Genomic DNA, 18,894 nt, shown 5'->3' on the forward strand with positions numbered 1-18,894 from the left:
TCTCTCTCGGTCAGTCTCCTCCTCCACCCTATTTGTGTCGCTCTCCTCATTCCTTCTTTGCTCTCCTCGTTAGAACGTTCATTCCGATAGGAGACTGGTAGTTCTTACCCCCACAGTATGTCTTTCGGGATCTCAACTAAAATGTGTACCAAATTTGGTTGAATCGTTTCGAGGGTTTAGGATAAGCTTTTTACCAATGACTTCGCCCGCTTACACGTATGTCAAATATACTTCACATAAATTTCGCAGTGCAGCTTCACTTCCACACAGTTCAATGCTTTTGAAGTCGTATCCCCTGAACTATCTGCTGTGCAGTAATATAATTTTGCAAGTATGTCCAGTAGGGTGTATAGCTACTGTCTGCGAAGAACGTTGTGAAAAAGTAATAATGTCATGCATGATGCGGCTGTTTTTCGGGCATATCACCTAATCTGTGTGTCGTACAATGATACATGTAAACGTTCTGCATGATACGGCACTTCTTCCACATCTTTGTGTTTATGGTGTCATACCTCCTGAACCGTATCTCCTACAACGATATAATTTCACTGGTACATTAATTGGTATATACAAGTGCTGTCTGCAAAACGTGTCGCGAATACAGATAGTAGTAAAAAAGTAATAAATTGAAGCTTCATTCTTTATGCGGCAGTTTTACTACAGGAAAAGAAAAGAATTGGTAAGTGGTAAACTCTTTTCCTTGCTCCATTTTGTGCTGATTGTCAACAAGAAAGTTTCCTAAAGGTCTTGAAATTGTGTGCAAAGTTCGTTGCAAGTCACTGAGTGCACTGATTCTCAAACACTGGTTGACTAAAGTATGGGTATTCGCGTGTTGTGGGCAACACTTCTTTTCACAAACGACGCCATCCCTTTGATATATAGGTGATCCGTACCCCCACAGTGATTTTTTCCAAACAGGTAGTGTTATGTGAATCAAGTTTGGTTGAAATCGGTCCAGTAGCTTTCGAGAAGATGTGAAATATATATCAGTTTTTATGATACAAGTATGGATGAGTTCTTCTATGGAACATCACCTGCTTAGCTGCTTCTTGAAAATCGCATCCATGCCTATGAACTAGAAGCGCGCTCGTGGAACGGACTGCGAGATTGGCAGGTACACAGGTAAAAATGAACGGCCCAGCCCCGTCCCTCCCCGTCAAAGGGTGCGGCTGCTACGCTAAGCTACGTGAACCGCGGCCCCCGTTGGTTCCCGCCATCCCCGCCGCCCCGGCCTGCCGCCGGGCACAGCTCTCGAGGGGCTCGCCGTGTTTATTGGCAGAACTCGGCCACTGCAGCAAAGCGGGCCGTTTTAAGCACCGATCGTGATTTAAAGCCATCCATCCGGCATCCGCTCCCGGACAGCTTACCCGTTGGAGCGTGAGCTCGGAATTAAATACCGATAAATCGAGCAGTCGGTGCATTTCAGAATTTCTGAACCGTAGTTCGTCGAGTTTCCGAATAATCTGGCGTTTTTCCCTACTGTTGTAAAATTCTTTTTCGTACAACGTCCATAGAAAGTAAGACTTGGAATACGCAGGTCAACATAATTAGAAAACTTTTTTCGCTCTCACAGTTCCGTTCAATTTTGTAAACCAGTACCGCACCGTACGACCGACTGAAGTTCTTTCAGAGCGTGCACTGTACCGTTTCGTGATATACGTTCGGTATTCATAAGCCTTGTTCACCCACTTATTGTTCGATAAGAGCGACAGAGTAGCTAACTCTAACCTTTAATGAGCTGAAACGTTACAAGTTGAGAGAAAGAAGGTTGAAGAGGAATTTGTGAGCTAGTGTACACATCAAATGCAACAACACTAAAATGGCTCTGAGCACTATGGGACTTAACTTCTGAGGTCAGCGGTCCCCTAGAACTTAGAACCACTTAAACCTAACTAACCTAAGGACATCACACACATCCATGCCCGAGGCAGGATTCGAACCTGTGACCGTAGCAGTCGCGCGGTTCCAGACTGTAGCGACTAGAACCGCTCGGCCACCCCGGCCGGCTGTAACAACATGAACGACCTATAACGCACCTTCTACATCGCTTGTGAGTACAAAATTTCTGTAGGCAAATATAGTGTATTCACAAATTACTACAAGTTTATTGGCTTTTCTACGTGAAACTTACGGGAAAGAACACTTTAAATAAGAAAGATTTTTGGTCCTTTTAACCCACAGCTGTTGGAACGATAATCTACGACACCACTGTGTCTTCCAATTCCTTTCAGCTGTGCTTAGTAGGTAACACAGATTTAACTAAAAAATTTCTTAAATAAGGTATTTTGAACATCATCATCATCATCATCAGCCAATTCAATCATTAGATGATGTGGCCTCTTCGAGTCGTGGATTCAGGTAGGCTTTCAGAAGTCTTCTCCAAGTGGGACGGTCTTGGGCAGCTCTCTGCCAGGTGTTACCAGCGATCTTCTTGATGTCTTTGTCCCATCTGTCTGGTGGTCTTCCTCTAGGCCTCCGGTGCTCTCTCGGACTCCACTCCAGTACTAACTTCGTCCATCTGTTGTCTTTTCTTCTTGCGACGTGGCCAGCCCACTGCCATTTCAAGGAACCTACTCTCTCTAAGATGTCATTAACCTTCGTCACAGACCGGATGTCATCTGCCCTTTTCCTGTCCTTTCTTGTATAGCCCAGCATTGATCTCTCCATGGCTCTCTGTGCTGTCCTAAGTTTCCCTTTTGTGAATGAGTTCAGTGTCCATGTCTCGCATCCGTACGTCATCACAGGAAGAATGCATTGATCAAATACTGCTTTCTTCAGATTTACTGGCATTTTTGATCTGAATACTTTTGAATTCTTCCCAAATGCTTGCCAGCCAAGCTTGATGCGTCGATAGATTTCTGGTCTTATGTCTCCCTTCATATTTATAATCTGGCCAAGGTAGACATATTCACTGACCTCTTCTAGTAGACTGTCCTTGACTTTCACATCTCCAGCTGGGACCCATTTGTTGGATATTACTTTTGTTTTGGAAAGGTTCATGTTCAAGCCAACCAGTTGACATTCCGATGCAAGATCTGTAACTAAGTTTTGGAGTTCTGCGAACATAATGTTTGCTAATTTTTAAACTATGTGCAGTTGTAAACAGTGCGGCAGTAACCAATGTCATCGTTTACTTCACATAATTAACACCATCTACAAATGTAAAGCATTACTCACTATTTTTAGTTAAAAACCAACTTATTTGTTTTACATACGTTACTGTTTTAAAAGTACAAAATAACAAATACAGTGATGAAACTTATGAATTGTAAAGTAAAGGTAATGCATGGGGTCAGTACAGATGGCGATACTATCGCGTACACAAGATAGAAAAGTGCAGTCAGTTGCGTAGCTGTCATTTGTACTCAGGTGATTCACGTGACAATATTTCCGACGTGAGTGTAGCTACACGCCGGGAATTAACAGTCTTTGAACGCGAAATGGTAGTTGGGGCTAGTCGCACGGGGCATTCCATTTCGCAAATCGTCAGGGAATTCAACATACCGAGATTCACAGTGTCAAGAGATTGCCGAGAACATCAATACTTCAACCATTACCTCTCACCACGGACAACGCACGGGCCGATGCCTTCACTTAACGGCCGACAGCAGTGACGTTTGCGTAGAGTTGTCAGTGCTAACAGACAAGCAACACTGCATTAAATCGCCGCAAAAATCAATGAGGGACTTACGACGAACGTATCCCTTAGGACAGTGCGGCGATTTTTTCCGTTAATGGGCTATGGCAACGGCCGACCGACGCGAGTGCCTTTCCTAACAGTGCGTCATCGCCTGCAGCGCCTCTCCTGGCTCGTGATCGTATTGGTTGGACCATAGACTCGAAACTCCGGCATGGTCAGATGAGTCCCGATTTCAGTTACCGAGAACTGATGGTAGGGTCCATGTGATTGGAGTGTGCCGCAGACTTCACGAAGGCCATGGTCCCAAGTTGCCAACAAAGCACTGTGCCAGCTGGCGGTGGCTCCACAATGTTGTGCACTGTGTTCACATGGAATTTACTGGATCTTCCAGTCTAGCTGAACCGATAATTTACTGGAAATGATTATTTGCAGCCATTCATGGACTTCATGGCCCCAAACGAAGATGTTATTCATCTTTACGTATGACAACGAGCCATGTCACTGGTCCACAATCGTTCGCGATTGGTTTGAAGAACAGTCTGAATAGTTCGAGCGAATGATCACCCGAAGCGGATCCCAGCGAACATGTGTGGGACATAATCGAGAGGTCAGTTCGTGCACAAACTCTTGCACCGGCAACACTTTTGCAATTATGGACGGCTATAGAGGCAGCATGGCTCAATCTTTCTTCAGGGGACTTCCAACGACTTGTTGAGTCCATGCCACGTCGAGTTGCTGCAGTACGCCGGGGAAAACGAGGTCCGACACGATATTGTGAGGTATCCCACGACTTTCGTCACCTCAGTTTAAACATGGCTCTATAGTAAAATGAAGCCAGTTGTGTTGTAACTGTAACTGTAACGGCATCAGTGTGAAATCAACCTTTGATATGAGTAGTTCACTTGGAAAGATGTACCGGATTATCAAAAAGTCAGTATAAATTTGAAAACTGAATAGATCACAGAATAATGTAGGTAGAGAGGTACAAATTGACACACATTCTTGGAATGACATGAGGTTTTATTATAACCAAAAAAATACAAAAGTTCAAAACATGTCCGACAGATGGCGCTTCATCTGATCAGAATAGCAATAATTAGCATAGCAAGGTAAGACGAAGCAAAGATGATGTTCTTTACAGGAAATGCTCAATATGTCCACCATCATTCCTCAACAATAGCTGTAGTCGAGGAATAATGTTGTGAACAGCACTGTAAAGCATGTCCGGAGTTATGGTGAGGCATTGGCGTCGGATGTTGTCTTTCAGCATCCCTAGAGATGTCGGTCGATCACGATACCCTTGCGACTCCAGGTAACCCCGAAGCCAATAATCGCACGGACTGATGTCTGGGGACCTGGGAGGCCAAGCATGACGAAAGTGGCGGATGAGCACACGATCGTCACCAAACGACGTGCGCAAGAGATCTTTCACGCGTCTAGCAATATGGGGTGGAGCGCCATCCTGCATAAACATCGTAAGTTCCAGCAGGTGTTTATCCGGCAGGCTAGGGATGATGCGATTCTGTAACATATCGGCGTACCTCTCACCCGTCACGGTAGCAGTCCAGCGCCATCTATTGGACATTTCGTGAACTTTGCTTTTTTTTCTTCTTCTTAAAACCCTATGTCATTCCAAGAATGTGTGTCAATTTTTACCTCTCTATCTACTTTATTCCGTGGTTTATTAAGTTTTCAAAGTTATACTGACTTTGTGATCACCCGGTACAGATTTAAGTGGTTTTCATGTCTTATTGGTATGTATTTCTTCATCGACTCACATTTAAGGGTTATACAAGTGTGCATTCAATAAGACATGAATGTTATCTTATTGTAACTGATTGTTTACATGTCCTATAGCACTGAGGACGGCCACACAATGTCCAAAATCTGGATATGCTATAAACATTATTCGCGACTGAGTGCTTTTCCCCTTACTGGTTGCATCAAACATAGTGGAACGGTACTTTTCATTCGAACTAGGGCTGTCAATAAAATATCGATAAATCGATACTCTTTGCAAAAAATATCTATATGTATCGGTGACACTCTGTCCTTCGCCACATCGATACGTCGATATAAAAATGGCAATATCGAATGCCAATATTTTTATTTTATATTATATTTTTTCAAAATTTTTGGTACATGTTTGAAGTTGTTCTTTTGAAACTGAAGTAGAACATAATTTTACTTTCACTGTGTGAAGGAGACTTATTACGTTTTGAACTTTCATCACGTAAAATCTTTCCCTTTGACTGTGTGAAGCAAGTATAGGTGGTACAAAAGAAGAAGTGCCATTGCACTGGGGAATCGCGATGTAAATGGAATTAAAAGCTTTCCGATGTGTAAAAATAGCACACCAGTGGCGTTAAAAAACAAAATTTTAACGCAGCTAGTTTGCTATTTTTTCACATTGGCAGTCTTCAACAACAATTGTTGAAAATGTTAAACACAAATCTAAATGACAGGTTTGGTCTCTGCCGTGGGCGGAGACGTATGAGGGGAAATGGTGACGTAATCAGCATTTCACGCTACAAACAGAAACTCCAAGCTTCAGCTCCACCAATCAGTGCTGATACAGCTCCTAGTGACAAAAATGAAAAAACAGGGAAGTCGACATGATGTGTTCCTGACAAATCCGATATGTGATAAAACCGAGTGACGGACCCATCGGACACCTTTTATTGTGCCACCTACATACAGTTACCATGGTTTGCAAAGCGGTTATCGCCGAGCATGAACTTGCATAGTTTTCCTATCACTTCTTGCTCTAAAGGGGATAGGCAGACTGAGAATTTGTTGACGTACAGAATATCTAATAATAAATCGATACTTAAATATACCTCTCTAAAACCGGCTATATATTTACAGTGTGAAGCCGATATTTTTCCCAAGCTGCGACATGTGCGCGAATTGAACAGTGACCCGGAAACAGAATAAATTTCCTTTACTTCACGTCTACGGTCACAAATTTTTATGTCATCAGACTACCGGTTTCGGTATATAATGACCATCTTCAGATCTAATTTATAAAAACATGTCCTAATATACTGTCTTCCGGTATACCATGACAAGTTTTTATAAAACAGATCTGAAGATGGTCATTATAGAGCGAAACCTATAGACTGATGACATAAAAACTGGTCACCATTGACGTGAAGTAAAGAAAATCTGGTCGATATTTTAATGGGTCGGAACGCCGGTACTTCTTCCGTCGATACATCGGTACCTTTCCTCGCTTTATCGAGAGCCGACAATATATTCTTAAATATAGATATAACGGTTTCCGATATTTTCAAAAATATCAACAGTCATAAAACGAATGTCGAATATATTCGGAATCCAGAAAAAGATTTATCGAAAATTTTCTTTTAAAAATGACCAACATATTAGCTGAATGTATAAATCAAGTGTTCTTCTTCTTTCTGATTTTTAATGAATTCGCTATTAATGCGTCCGTCTCTGTGTCTGAGCAGCCAGCGCTCGTAACTGCCATGTGGAGGGCCCCTGCCCAGTTTCCGCTACTGCTAGGGATTTATCCTTACTGGGAGGACTACAATGAGGTACACTCAGCCGCCTGAGGCAAACTGAGGAGCTACATTATGTAATCAAAATATCCGGCCATCCCAAAAACATACGTTTTTCATATTAGGTGCATTGCGCTGCCACCTACTGCCATGCACTCCATATCAGCGACCTCAGTAGTCATTAGACATCGTGATAGAGCAGTATAGGGCGCCCCGCAGAAATTACGGCCTTCCAACGTGGTCAGGTGATTGGGTGTCACTTGTGTCATACGTCTGAAAGCGAGATTTCCACACTGCTAAACATCCCTAGGTTCACCGTTTCCGACCTGATAGTGAAGTGGAAACGTGAATTGTCACGTACGGCACATAGGCGTACAGGCCGACCCCATCTGTTAACTGAAAGACACCGCCGACAGTTTAAGATGGTCGTAATGTGTAACAGGCAGACATCTATCCAGACCATCACACAGGAATTACAAACTGCATCAGGATCCACTGCAAGTACTATGACAATTAGGCGGGAGGTGAAAAAACTTGGACTTCATAGTCGAGCGGCTGCTCCTAAGCCTCACATCACGCCGGTAACTGCCAAACGACACCTCGCTTAGTATAGGGAGCGTAAACATTGGACGATTGAACAGTAGAAAAACGTTATACGGAGTGGCGAATCACAGTACACAATGTGGCGATCCGATGGCAGGGTGTGGGTATGGCGAATGTCCGGCGAACGTCATCTGCCAGCGTTTGTAATGCCAACAGTAAAATTCGGAGGCGATGGTGTTATGGTTCCGCCGTGTTTTTCATGGAGGGGGCCTGCAACCCTTGTTGTTTTGCGTGGCAGTATCACAGCACAGGCCTACATTGATGTTTTGAACACCTTCTTGCTTCCCACTGTTGAAGAGCAATTCGGAGATAGTGATTGCATCTTTCAACACGATCGAGCACCTGTTCATAATGCACGGCCTGTGGCGGAGTGGTTACACATCAATAACACCCCTGTAATGGACTGGCCTACACAGAGTCCTGACCTGAATCCATAGAACACCTCTGGGATGTTTTGGAACGCCGACTTCGTGCCAGGCTTCACCGACCGACATCGTTACCTCTCCTCAATGCAGCACTCCGTGAAGAATGGACTTCATTCCCCACGAAACCTTCCGGCACCTGATTGAACGTATGCCTGCGAGAATGGAAGCTGTCATCAACGCTAAGGGTTGGCCAACACCACACAGAATTCCAGCGTTACCGATGGAAGGCGCCACGAACTTGTAAGTCATTTTCAACCAGGTGTCCGGATACTTTTGGTCACATAGTGTATTTGACAGAGTAGTACCGGTTACAGAGTCAAGAAACGTGCCCTTCATGGCCAGAGCTTGGAACTTAATAATGTTATTAATGTTAAGAGCGATGTCTGGCCGAGGAAGCCCACTCTGAGTGAAGTGCTCGTCGTGGCTCGAACGACGGACTAAACATAGCCCGGGCACAAAAGTACAGTAGGCTTTCATTCACATGGCCCGCGGAGGGGAATACGTCCGTGGGCACCTTATCCGGGCTTCGGATGCCGTCTGTTGGCTAGGCAGATCGTGGCTCAGATGCGCCTGTCTGCGGAAAGGCTGGCCCCTACGAACTATGCAACTGCCTCCCTCGGATGCAATGTCGACTGCTGGATGGACAGGCGCAAGGCCTACCCACAGCAGTTTTATCATTGCGTCTTACAGGACTCACAGAGTTGTAAACTGAGAATCAGAAGTCAAGCGGCATCAAATCAATGTTCTTATGAGGCGTAGTTTATTAGAAAGAGAAGTCCTCATTAAATCTTTATAATCACGAGGCCATTTTGAAATGTTTCAATGAAGAGTCATCCGCCGATAATATGAAGCAAAGTAGGTGAATCTTGAATGATAAAACGCAACACACTGGTGTATTATTCTACAATTACACCAGTGTCGTTTGTTTTGCCACTCAGCATATAAAATATTCTGGCAACAACCACGGAACAGTCAATTAGTCAGATTCCCAATTTTTCCCCTAAACGGCAACTAGCAAAATAGATTGTCAGAGACTGAAACTAATACGTCAAATAAAATTTTTGTGGAAGGTAAATGTGTGTCTAATTAAATCTGTTAGCAATTCGAAGTTTTCTCCTTAACAGAAGTGCTACATCCAAAATTATCGGTTGCAGAGGAAAGAATTCCTCACAGCGTATACTTAAAATCCTCCCTCTCCAAAAGCATTAAGCGAGCAAGCGACCCATCGTCTTTGGGATACTAAGTTCCCGCGAGTGTTCCGTGCATTGCTATGATCTGTGCCAAAGCTGAATATATGTGTCATAGAAGTGTTCCTACAAACTTCCGTGTGCAAGCTAGTTTGCATGCGAAAAACTTTTGTTAGCAACACGAAAGGAATCCACACGTTTAGTGATGTATGTCTCGTAACTCATTAACATGGGCGCATCTTCCTTTTTCCTGAAAACAATAATTAAAGTCTGCTCAATTGGTTTTGGCAGCTCTTCCTAATTCACAGAGGCGCTAGCAACGACAGTACAGTAATTTAATCAGTGGTGTGATATTTAATCTCTGGACTAATACTGAAAGAGGAAAATTACTTGTAAGTACTGGATATTTTCAGCAATGGATGAGCGCTGAATATTTTTTTCAGTACTACTGTAATTTCATAGCGTACTACAGTTGTATTAACTGTTTAGTACTGACCACACGGCGGTAAATTTTTGATTTCTGTCAAATTAAATTTCTTTTTATTTTTTTTTCGAGTCTACTAATACGTATCATCTGTTATATTTCTGATTCCTGGAAACTTGCCGCCATGACAGTATATCTACATTTAAATTCTAGGAATCTCTGTAAAGTCCGTAGCAGAGAATTTTCACTGTACATTTCGTTAAGTTATAAGTGAATCGATTCAACAAACAAATGATTATTTTCCCTATTTTCCTTTTATAATCACTATGTCCTTTGTTACCTTAACCTTAAAAGGGACTTAACACTTTGGAGTAGTCTTTCTGTGACAAAAACATTAACAGTTAAACTATTAGTTTCTAGATCCTCTGTACGCCAGGAAAGAATCGAATCTCGCACTTGCGTTACAATAATCGACGTAATGTTTTCATTTCGTTACCCCCGTATTATTGCTTCGAAATAACTGTGGCATGAAAACTGTAATTTTATTACGAAACATACACGCCTTATCGATATTTGTGAGCCTTACATCTCTCTACGTTTAGCATGTACGTCAGTAGAAATCTTATCGGTATATGACTGAATTCAGTAGATTTTATTTTTGGATAAGGCTTCTGTAAGAACATAGCTGCGGCTCGAAAAAAAATTCTGTAAAAACCCCCAAAAACATTTCATGTGATTTGAGAAAAGTAACTCCATACACTATACTTGGTTCACTAAATTTCAGAAACAGAAAATTTATTTAGCTGATTTTTATTTCTTTTCTTACTAGAAACGAATAACGTTGCTAATGATTTCGCTTAGTATGTATCTTGTAGTGTTTACGAATTACAACTTATCTTAGTACTGCAGCTGCCTTAACAATCTTTTTCTTCTTTTCCTTTGTCCTGCATCTGCTAGGGTCGGCGTGGTTGTTAACAGATATTGAACGGTTAATTTTTAAGGGTGGCCGCATTCCCTTCCTGTCGCCTCCCCGTTACCCTCTCCGCTTCCCCTGTGCGGAATGTGTGTACCACAACCGTCTGCGCGTAGTGTGATTCATGTGGAAGGGTACGAAAGCTTTCTAAACGTTTGTGAATTATATAACTGAGGCGGTTCTTGCGTATCAGCCCGGTAGTCACATATTGGGATGTGAGAAACTGCCTAAAAACCACCCCCAGGCCGATGCTCGTCGTTGATCCGCCGGGCGGATTCGATCCGGAGCCGGCGCACCTCACCGTCACGAAAGCAGTAACACGCACTGGTATATGGAAAGGGGGGGGCGGGTTGTAGTTGTCACATGTTTTTCTAATATAAAGTTGTTTAGTGACAGTCTGAATCTAATAAGAGTGAAAGGTACTGAATAAATGTCTATTTCCGGCGAGACCAGTGATGTTCGGCAGTGAGTGTTTTATTTCCAACGCATAGGCTACTGGACTAACAGCCGTGTGCTGCTCGCTGCCTACCGACGTCCATAAGGCGCTTGGAACTATTCGAACTTACCGTGCATTTGACACTGATTGAAAATACTGTGAATGACAATGAGTCTCGTGATAACACTATTGAACATGGTCCGTAGACTGAAGAAAGTCATTCTGGTGAGGAAGCCACAGAGGAATTTGAAATTCTTCTTTATTTCTCTTGTCAAACGCAAAGAGTTTCAGCCTGCAAAGCAATTGCCAGCTGCCTTCGGCAGAATTAGAATCCAATCGAAACATCAATCGCTTACCCACAGTTAAATATGATACGTGTTCCACTTGCATAACCATTCCACAAAACGCACTTAAAATTTCCTCTACAAACTGAAATTGGCTAGTGGTATTTGTGAGGATTCACTGTAAAAAAATTAAGCTCCCAAGATTTCAATGATCTGGATATCTTGCTTTGGAAGTACTTGTATGCTATTTCTTAGCACCTTAGTTAGTATCTAGCATATTTACAACACTTTTTCCAATTATTGTTTACACCTCAATGTTGAGCAACAGTAATGAACCGAGGTGTATCAATGTAAAAAAAACTTTCAGAACAGCGGAGATTTTAATTTTACCGACAAAATCTTGGCTAAGAAAAAATAATACTTGGAACCACCATTGCTACTTTAAAGTATTTATGAGGCACTTTTTACAGAGGAAATGAGACCAGTATTTTGATGTCGTCCGCACTTTGTTCGAATACCGAAGCGGCGAGACATACAGATTCTGCTTCGAGATACAGGTTTATCTGTCTCCTAATTAACTTCGGCAAGCTGCTTTATCCGATTAGCATGTGAATGTAAGCAATTCAAAGTAAGCGAGCTCTTTAAGACAACGCTTGTCCTATCCAGAGTCAGGTACCACATAATCTCCTTTATCAGATCAACAGATGACAGGCCTACTTGGGGCCGGGCGTCTTTGGGGAGGTACTGACCTCGTGTACAGATGGAACTGCACGTCGTCGTCCTCAGACAGCTCAATGAACTCGCTGCCCACGAACTCTGTGATGGAGGTCGTCGTCACAGGTCCAGCGGCTGTCAACAAAGGAAACACAGCTTTCAGCAAAAGAAGCGATAACAGCGAAAAAGTTGCAAAACTTATCAGCACATTGCTTGCTACAGTGTTCAGTAGAATACAAAACAAATATCTATATTTAAAACGATTATTTCAGAACTAGTAATGATAATATTTTCGTTGAAACTATTTTACCCTAATTGTGTTTTGGTGGTTTTTGTTCGGAATATTTGTTTGCTAGAACACACTGTGATAGTCTGTCCTGTGCAAGAATCTTTGCAAACTTATCGCAACGTACATCTACTACAACTTCCTTCGTTCTCCCTCTAAAATTTTTAATCCAATAGTCAAACTTGATGCTTCGGGATGTGTTCTATCAGTCTTTTTAGACAAGATGTGTCATAATTTTCTTTTCTCTCAACTTCGATTCAATACCTCGTCGTTACTCATCTAATCGATCCATCTAATCTTCAGCAATCTTCTGCAGCACCACTTTTCAAATTCCTTCTTTTTATACTACGAGGGTGTGCTGCAAAGTAATGTCTTCAAATTTTTTGTGTGAAAACTCCTAGGCGCTTGCTTAAATAAAACAAACGTTATTAATGGTTTACATCTTCATTCTTTGTGTCTACATATTTGCAGCCCTCTGCCGCTAGAGTGCTCTGAAATGCAGCGCTTAACATGGCGGTGTATAGCTTGACTATGTCGATAGGCAAGAAACGTGCTGTAATCGAGTTTCGAATTCGAAGAGGATGAAAATGTCAGACCACAGACGAACGCTGCGTCATCAGCGAGAATACGACGCGTTGGGCTCAATTTTGTCGAACATCTTCCGTCGAACTTGGCCCCATCGGATTTTCATTTGTTTCCAGAAAAAGAACATTTTCGAGTACTTCACTGTGATAGTGATTAAGGAGTTCAAGTAGAGGTGAGAGTGTGGATCCGTCAATAAAGTCATAAACATTCTACAGTGACGGTATCAGCAAACTGGTCTCTTGTTTGGAGTAATGTGATCGACACCAAGTTGAATATGTTGCCAAATAAATAAGTGTACATGAAGAACAAAGATGTAGAATGCTAATAAAGTTTGTTTTATTTGAAAGCTGTAACAGTTTCGCATAAAAAAAATCGGAGGCGTTACTTTTCTGTGCGTCCTCGTACTTATTTCCCATGGTTTCCCTTCCATACAAGGCTACACTCCAGATAATACCTTTAGACAAGTTTCTGAAGACAAGTTTTGTATTTTAAGTATTTCTCTTTTCAGAAATTAGTTTCTTGCTATTGCCAGTCCACATTTTATGTCCGCCGTACATCGACCAACTTCACATATGGCAATTCATAAGTAATCTCCAGGGTAGATTTGATTAGATAATTTAAAATAATAATCTCTATTTGTCGCAAGTTTTTACTGAAAATTAAGAATCGCATGTCAGTGGTAACCTGTTTCTATCATATTTACTAGTAGATCAACATCATCAGACCATGTCTCCTAAATAAGATGAATAATTTTCTTTGAAGGGTAACAGGTACCAAAATTATACAAACCATCCACACAATAAAATATGGATACGTGATCAGAATTAAACAGAAAGGCTTTTATACCACTAGATGGTGAACAGAGACGACGAGCGAAGCACTGAAAAGTGTCGGAAGAGATCTTTGATAATTGATAAATAGCGTCAAAGCACCATGCGTTATGAAGGCGAAGCTCCACCCTCGCCTGCTGCAATGATCCCATTGGTGGCGAATAATATTTAACATACGATGAGAACGTACGTGAGAACTTAAAATATCAGCCTAGATACGACTAAAATAAATGAAAGGTTATATAAATGTAAGATGTCTGTAGTAACAATTATTTTACGTTTTGCAAAAGATAACTACAGACGTGCGTGAACAACCTTGAGCCCTTTCTCCAGGTTGACCCAAGGCGTCCTTACGCCGTTACATCTCTAGCGCACCAAATTCCCCGCCATTGACGCTGTTCATCGAGATGTTCCTCGATACCGTCGCCATGGCAACGGCTGTCGTCTCTGTGCTTACTTTGTGTCTACACCTCAGTTTAATATTTCGCGCAATGCCCGTAGAAAGCAGTTTGACATTCTCACAAATAATTTTATTGGTTCTTCATACACATCTTTATTTATCTTCTGCAGACGTAAAGTAATTATTACTACGGCCAACTTACATTCATGTAATCTTTCGTATCGTATTTTGATTGTAACTAGATTGATATTTTAAGTCCTCACTTTCGTTATCATCGTATGTTAAATCCTATTCGCTCCCGATGAGATCATGCAGCAGGCTAGGAGCGGAGCTTCCCCTTTGTAAAGCATAGCGTCTTGACGCTATTTAGCGGTTATGTTGAATGTCAGCACTATGATTCTGTATTTCTACCATTTCAAAAATTTCACACAGTGGTTTGTCTTCTTGACAAAGAAACCTTAAGATGCCTCTGTACTGACGTGAAACCGGTAGATGCGAATAAAGCACCTTCACACAGCTATGCAGCTTTTGGGAAAACCTCATCATTTTTGACTATGTAATTGTTGTTGTTTATAATTACTTGGATCTTTATTGAGTGTTGTTACTCACTATGTCTCTGCGCTGTAGTTGGCCTCCCCAGAAAGTTGTTTGTATCGGAATAAACATGCATAACCCATGTATACAGAGGTGTTCCACACGTTGGGAAGTGGTAGTATGGGCCGCAAAAATGTATAAACATGGGCTCTAAAATCCATACTTTAAGAGCTATGAACGTTTGTTCATTTTCGCTACTGTAAAACACATCGCTTCTACGGCAGGCTCGTTGCAATTAGGAGCGACCAACAAAATGCAGTAACAAATAAGGACAATTCCTCCGTTATTCTCCATGGATGCAGCATGCCGTAAATATACCTTAGCGCTGTTACTGTAAACCGTATTCACAGTTCTGGGTAAGTGCAGCGCATACAATAGTTCTAATGGAACCAGTTTGTGCTTTTATAAGTTTTTGGAATAACATTAATTGAATTTTCCACCGGTGCTTGTCAGAAGATTGTAATCATGTTAAATGCGGAACACTTCCTAATGTTCCGCAGTATTATATTGATGTGATCAAGATCTGGCTCTCAGCTTATTCGGCTATCTTCAGGTGACAACTGAATATCGCAAACACAGATAAAGTTACGTGCGACGTACACAGAACTATTTACACAAAAGATGTTACAGATAGAAAAATGATGACATGCAGATTGGTTAAGAGGAAGGTATTACATTTTTCTCACGCAAAAACAGTTACATTAACTAATAAATAACTGGAGAAATATTTAACAACTAATAAAAACTAAAGTTTGTGGAACGCTTTTACACTGTAGAATAACTTATAATTTTGCAGATGAAACCATTCGTTGTGGATGTTTTGCAGCATACAGGATGTTGGCTTGACAGCTACTTCCATTTGCCAGAGCATAGCAGAAAATCATGTCTGGCATTTCCCGTGTTTCCATTAAGGTGGTAAGTGGAGTGGCAAAAGTACAGTGTGAAATCATTAAACAAACTTATCGAAACACAGACTGGTTACATTAAAACTAATGCATGCATTTCTTTCGCCCAAAACTGTGAGTACTGTTTACAGTAAGAGCACTAACACACGTATGCTGTATCCACTGCCAATAACAGAGGAATGTGTTCTTTCTTCACTGCACTGTACATATCTTTCGAAATTGTCAAGAGCTTACAGTAGAAGGGATGTGTTTCACAGTAGCGAAAATATGCATTTTAGAGCCCACGTTACTGAGCGCTATGGTCTTGTTTTGGTACACATCATGGCATGTGACTTCTTTTACAGGATATTTATTACAAGTATACGGCTAAAGCCGCTTGTCACTTGGAAGTGAGCTAAAGCTCTAAAGTGGCCAGTAGCGCCAAATAACATACTTACTTTAACGTAACAGCCCGCTGGAAATAATAATTATCTTGAAACTTTCTGCCAGATTAAAAGTGTGTGCCGGGCCGAGACTCGAATTCGGGACCTTTGCCGTTCGCGGGCACGTGCTCTATCATCCGAGCTACCCAAGCACGACTCACGACCCGTCCACACGGCTTCAATTCCCCCAGTACCTCGTCTCCTACCTTCCAAACTTCACAGAGCACTTGCCCTCGAATGACAAAGATCCCGAGTTCGAGTCTCGGTCTGTGACACAGGTTTAATCTGCCAAGAAGTTTCAAGATAATTATTATTTCCAGCAGGCTGTTACCTTAAAGTAAGCATTTTATTTGGCGCTGCTGGCCAGTTTAGAGCTTTAGCTCACTTCCAAGTGACAAACAGCTTTAGTCGTATAGTTCTAGTAAATATCCTGTAAAAGAAGTCACATCCCAATTGGCAATTTCGAACGATCTGTACAGTGCAGTGAAGAAAGAACACACTTGAGAGTGAAAATTTCATTCTGGAATAATTATCTTTTCTGACAAAAGTGAAGGTTTGCAAGTTTGCCCAGTTATGATATCAAGCACTATGTGTTAGCGGTAGGTAGTGTCAACAGTTGTTAGTACGCTAACATTTGAAGGCTGGTAGAGAGGTCTACTTGAAGCGAAACAACGGAAAGCACTGATCCATTGTCCACCGAGTCGCCTACCGATAACCACGAAGAACTTATCACGAAGCCGCAGCAGTGTATCTGCGGGAAATAACGGGCTATATAAACTCTGCAACAAGGGAAGTGCGGGGGAGAATAACCTGGGAAAAGTGTAGGGCGCTAAAAGAGGGAGGAAGGAAATTTGACGAGCGTCGGAGTGGGGCGGCAAAAACGCTTTCCTCGTCAATGGAGAAGGTGGCCGTTTCGCGCTGAGAAGTAAAAACCGAGAGGCGGCATTAGGCGGCCTTGTCTAAACGTCGAGCAGAGTGCCGCTCGGCCAGCAGCCGGCTGGCTCCAGCCACTCGCGTAATTGCTTGCGCTGCACTCTTTGCTCTGGAGAAGTCGAGGGCCGACGCCGGCGGCGGCGTGGCGTAGTGGCCCGTGGAGGCTGGCAGGCGGCGTGCGGCGTGAGGCGAGCAGCGGAATAACACCACCTCGTAGAGAGGCGCTGTCCGGGAACACTCTGTGGCGACACTGTACACTGTTTCCTCTACATGTTGCGAAGTCTTATCGTCTCCTTTACGAGCGGCTAGTAGCGCCTCCTAATTTGCGGGAGCTTGTTACAACCTCAAGCTATTACCGTATTGTAAACTGTGCACCCCAAAAGATTACTTAAAATTACACTTCGACACCTTTGAGAACTGCATAGCTGGAACTCAATTTTCTAGCAAAGGTTGACTGTGTTTAAACCTTCTTGACTGTTACAAAGGCTATAGTTACACTACTGGCAATTAAAATTGCTACACCAAGAAGAAATGCAGATGATAAACGGGTATTCATTGGACAAATATATTATACTATAACTGACGTGTGATTACATTTTCATGCAATTTGGGTGCATAGATCCTGAGAAATCAATACCCAGAACAACCACCTCTGGCCGTAACAACTGCGTTGATATGCCTGGGCATTGAGTCAAACAGAGCTTGCATGGCGTGTACAGGTACAGCTGCCCATGCAGCTTCAACACGATACCACAGTTCATCAACAGTAGTGCTTGACGTATTGTGACGAGCCAGTTGCTCGGCCACCATTGACCAGACGTTTTCAGTTATTGAGAGATCTGGAGAATGTGCTGGCCAGGGCAGCAGTCGACCATTTTCTGTGTCCAGAAGGGCCTTATAGGACCTGCAACATGATGCTTTAAGTAGAACCCTGATTCATCCGAAAAAATTACGTTTTGCCATCCGCGCACCCAGGTTCGTTGTTGAGTACACCATCGCAGGCGCTCCTGTCTGTGATGTAGCGTTAGGGTAACCGCAGCCCTGGTCTCCGAGCTGATAGTCCATGCTACTGCAAACGTCGTCGAACTGTTCGTGCAGAAGGTTGTTGTCTTGCAAACGTCCCCATCTGTTTAGTCAGGGATCGAGACGTGGCTGCACGATCGGTTGGAAACTTTCCCCATGTCAGCACGTTGTAGGTGTCGCAACCGGCGTCAACCTTGTGTGAATGCTCTGAAAAGCTAATCATTTGCATATCACAGCATCTTCTTCCTCTCGATTAAATTTCCCGTCTGTAGCACGTCATCTTCGTGGTGTAGCAATTTTAATGGCCAGTAGTGTATTTACTTCGTTTATGGGGGGCGGGAGGCAGTGCTGTCACGCAGTATTTCCCTCTAAACCACAGTGCCAGTACTGGACCAGGAACGAGTACAAACTCACCTTGAGTATTTTTCTTCTGTAATTATGCACATCTTACAAAAATGGATGTGCGTTTATAGGTATGTATGTCCCACAGCTCTTCCTAAACCACTGGATCCATTTCAACCAAACTTGGTACATTTATGACGCTCTCGGGAATGAATCGCTGTCATAGTAAGAACCACTTACCCGTCAAAGGGGTCGGGATGGGGATAAAAAATGAGTGTAGCCCACGACCCGATAATATCCACACTTTATTCATCCAGTATTTAAAAATGACAGCACTTAGTGGCTTGCAACAAAATTTAAAGAT

General features: G+C 42.5%; 2 protein-coding genes across 2 annotated transcripts in view; one reads left to right on the forward strand and one right to left on the reverse strand.

The window, feature by feature from the left end:
• LOC126475150 (GTP-binding protein Di-Ras1) overlaps nucleotides 1-18,894 on the forward strand; it is a 1,323,975-nt gene that overhangs the window by 325,898 nt on the left and 979,183 nt on the right. The gene's annotated exons all lie outside the window — the stretch shown is intronic.
• LOC126475149 (pancreatic lipase-related protein 2-like) overlaps nucleotides 1-18,894 on the reverse strand; it is a 429,898-nt gene that overhangs the window by 160,755 nt on the left and 250,249 nt on the right. Inside the window, exon 2 of the mRNA XM_050102764.1 lies at nucleotides 12,246-12,345. Within this exon, the coding sequence (XP_049958721.1) occupies nucleotides 12,246-12,345 (100 nt within the window). The remainder of the gene's footprint in view (nucleotides 1-12,245; nucleotides 12,346-18,894) is intronic.

Source organism: Schistocerca serialis, chromosome 4 (genome assembly GCF_023864345.2).
Source record: "Schistocerca serialis cubense isolate TAMUIC-IGC-003099 chromosome 4, iqSchSeri2.2, whole genome shotgun sequence".
In the NCBI taxonomy this organism is placed as follows: domain Eukaryota; kingdom Metazoa; phylum Arthropoda; class Insecta; order Orthoptera; family Acrididae; genus Schistocerca; species Schistocerca serialis.